This window comes from Limulus polyphemus, unplaced genomic scaffold (genome assembly GCF_000517525.1).
Source record: "Limulus polyphemus unplaced genomic scaffold, Limulus_polyphemus-2.1.2 Scaffold482, whole genome shotgun sequence".
Lineage (NCBI taxonomy): Eukaryota > Metazoa > Arthropoda > Merostomata > Xiphosura > Limulidae > Limulus > Limulus polyphemus.
The window spans coordinates 143,244-147,204 of NW_013666092.1; the positions used below are offsets into that span (position 1 = coordinate 143,244).

At 32.8% G+C, this 3,961-nt stretch overlaps 1 protein-coding gene across 1 annotated transcript in view; it reads left to right on the top strand.

The window, feature by feature from the left end:
• LOC106458536 (huntingtin-like) overlaps positions 1 to 3,961 on the top strand; it is a 269,635-nt gene that overhangs the window by 140,554 nt on the left and 125,120 nt on the right. The window contains exons 31-32 of the mRNA XM_022384781.1: positions 1,098 to 1,508; positions 2,129 to 2,219. Coding sequence (XP_022240489.1) covers positions 1,098 to 1,508; positions 2,129 to 2,219 — 502 coding nt within the window. The remainder of the gene's footprint in view (positions 1 to 1,097; positions 1,509 to 2,128; positions 2,220 to 3,961) is intronic.

Sequence of the window (3,961 nt, forward strand, 5' to 3'; positions counted from 1 at the left end):
ATAATCAGTCACAAGAACGTCGAATCTGAATCACTTGAAAAAAACACGGGGGTGCTTAACTTTTTTCCAGGTGTATATATAATTAGGTCTGTTACTGTTTTACCATTGTCAGTATATAATACAGACATTTTGGGTCTTGGTATTTTAACCTTATCAACATGTTAAAATACAAGGTCTGTTACTGTTTTATCATTGTCAGTATATCATAGAGACATTTTAGGTCTTGGTATTTTACCCTTATCAACATGTGAAAATACAAGGTCTGTTACTGTTTTACACTTTTCAACGTCCTTTGTCTTTCAGCAGAAATACACTGAGCAATGAGTTAAGATTAGACTTGCAGCATTAGAGTTTTTCAGGAATATGCTGGAAAATACTTAATGTGTGAAAAATGATTAGCAAACAAGTATGTTGGGTTGTGCTCAACAATTCAAAAGTGGGTAGATCTTTTCCAGCATTCAATCTAAGGATTTATGCTTCAATATTTTTTTAACAACTGAGTAAAGGCTATTTAGAAAAGAGGTATAACTGCAGAATAGATTAACCCTTTAGGTGTGCCCATTGCTATATGGTGACCACATAATGCAGTTTGAATTCCCACAAGAAATGGGAATCAAGCACAAAAAATCAATGGACAGAACCTAACCTGAACTGATGAATATCTCAGCTGCTGATTTGTATCCAACATGGTGTATTTTACTCTTCAAAATATCAGTAATATTTACATTTGAAAATAGTTTAATTTTTATGAGAAAATAGACCTAAAATGGCATTAAGTCACTTGTGCAAGCTGATGATAATTCTAACTCTGAACCTGAATTATCTGATTATGATTTTGAGAGTGATATGACTGAAACAAAAATTATGCTTCTAAGGGGTTATTGCACATTCCCAAGGGTGGAACTTATCTTTTTTTGTTCTTACATAACTAAAACAAGATTCTTGAGTAATAGTAATAGGATTAATTTCTTAATAATATTAACATTTTTCTCATGGGAGAACCTGATCACAAACATATAGAGTATTAGAAAGTAAAATATTTTCTAGTTATCTGTATATTTTCATAGTAACTTAACAAACTATATATGATTTTTTAGGTTCCTTTTCCAAGTGTTAGGTATAGTTGTGGAAGTTGTCCATCAACAAATCTTTATTCCTGCTGTCCCAGCAGACCATCAAACCTTCATCTGTCAGCAGATGGCCCACTTATTTCTCTATCTCATGCATATGTTTCAATCTGGGTCTTTTCGTCGTGTTGCAACAGCTGCTATGGAACTTGTCAAAGCAGAATCTTCAACTAAGTCTGTGTCCTATGCAGCAGTTAGCATGTACTCTGTTACAGAAATCAATGAGATGTTTATTGAATTAGCACCGTTTTATCCAGTATTGGTCTTACAGTGGTGTAACATCCTTACCTTGTTGAACTACGATAGTCATGACTTTTGGGCACAGATTCTCCAACATGGTACTCTTCACGCTAGTCCTGCTACACTTCCTGCAAGTCCAAGGTGAGGGTTCAAAGGCAATAAAGATAATAGTTAGTCAATCTAAGAAAAATATTTTTGTTAAGTGTTATCTGGTAGCATATTTATCTTGCATCAGGTGACACATTTAATGTAGTATGTTGCATATGGATCGTCACCTAGTACAATTATTTTATTTTCATTTTACACTGTTCTGTGGTAAAGATAATATATTTGTTGATATGTCTTACTAGCTAATGTTAAGGCTAGTTTAGAATGCAGTATGCAGATACCAGGTATAGTTGATCAGTTCATGATAAGAATTTTCTTATATTTCTTTTTCACTCTACATTACAATTTAATAGCATATATAATTAGTCAGTTCAAAGTGGTAATATTTTGTACATTTACAAGCAAAATCACTTAACATTATGTTGAGCTAGGTAAGCTTATTTTCTGTTTTCATTAATGCAGACCGAAAAAGTTTTGTATGATATTTATTGTAATATATGTCTGACCAATGTAGTGAAAACTGTTTAAAAACAAATTCTCCAAAATGTGAATTTTTCATAAATGTTTTTTTTGCTATTCCTTTATTGATATTGTCTTGAGATGTTTACTGATTGTTTTCATAGTGGGTATATTTTTTTACCTGGTATTTGCAGACAGCTACCAACCAAATGTGAAGTCACCCAAACATCCTGTAACCTGGAAATGGTGCAGCAAGGAGGTCTTATACTTCTCTGCGATTATGTGGTATATGTTAACTGTTGTTTATAGAAATACTGAAAATTTGTTTTTAATTATAAGTGGGTTTTTAATTGAGACAGTGAGTCTCTTAAAATTCTTACAAGACTTATGGAAGGTAACTTTCCTTCTTCAAGAAGTATCACCAAAAATGAAATGCAAGATGATTAGTCCCAAAGCAACAATACATGTTCCATAATGAGTAAGCTCTACATTACACCAAAAATTTTATAACAAAGAAATAAAAAGGTTATTAAATTGATGAGATAAAATTTTGAACAAATCACAAAAAAAATGTATGTAGTGAAAATATAGTTCAAAATTACTTGACATGAAAAAATTATATTTATTCAGTAATTGAACTTGTTTTGTGTAGAGAGAAATACACAAACACAAGTACATAAGTAAAACACTTGTTATAAGTTTTATTATTTAAAAATATTAAGTTTTATCTTAAGTACCAAAAAAAAACAAATCATTTGTTGATGACATAGAAATTCAAATTTTGTTTTATTCTCAAAGGGCCCTTATTTTTATTGATTTATTGGGTATTAATAACACCAGAATTTTGTAGTGTTTGAGAAGGTGGTCTTGGGCATTGAAATGGCACACTAATTAGTTTTTTGATGGGCAGAAATAAGATTTTAAAACTAGACATATACTAAGAGATCTGAATGAATCTAAGTTTCAAATGGACAGCAACTGCCTGTTGTAGAAACCTACAAATGTAGAAGACGACGTTTCGAAAGTCTTCCGCCTCTCATCTGAAGACGAAACGCAGAATACTTTCGAAACGTTGTTCTCTTCATTTGTAGGTTTCTACAACAGACAATTGCTGTCCATTTGAAAATTAGATTCATTATGAATACTCTGCCTAAACAACCTAACAAAGAGATCTGTTTGAACTAAAATTCCTATAGAAATGTTCTGTTTAAGGATGTCTTGCTAGAAGATGAATCTATGGCCAACAATTCTTTTTTTTTTTGTTAAGGAATGACATGATGAATAAGAATGTGTTTGTACCTATCAACAGTCAAGGCACCATCATTTCTTTTTAGAACTATACCTGTGGTTTGCAAATTGTTAGGCACTCTCCCCTTGGGAAGGATGGAGAGTTAGAAGGGGGCACACAAATAAGACAATAGGAGCATACAAATCAATTCTTAAATGAAGTTTTATAAGCTACTGTACAAATATTACTACTATCAAGTAATGTAGTAACAACAAAACATGGGCAAATGGCATACAGTATATATATGTGTGTGTGTGTGTATATATATTGGTGTACTTTGGTGACAGATTTTCTTGTAGGCCATTCATCAATAATGGATATAGTAATACCACATTCGACAAGACACTTCAAACGATACCTGGACAGCCGCCAAAAAAACACCACTACCAACAACTCCACTGAACAACTCAAAGTCTACTATAAAAACCAATTCTCTGCTGCATACAAGACAGACGAACGGATTCTAAAGGATATCGAAAAAACCAATTCTCCACTGCATACAAGACAGACGAACGGATTCTAAAGGATATCGTTTACAAAAATACTACACCAAAGAAACAGAACACAAAACTGCAACTCAACATCTACTCAAAGTCTAACACAACGTCGGACCTTATCATGAAAAACAGCCCTGCTAAAAAGACAACAGATCTACAGCAAGTGAACGTCATTTACGAGTATCAGTGTAATAAAGGAGACTGCGAGCTCCCGGCAATCGCCTCCTACATCGGAATGACTA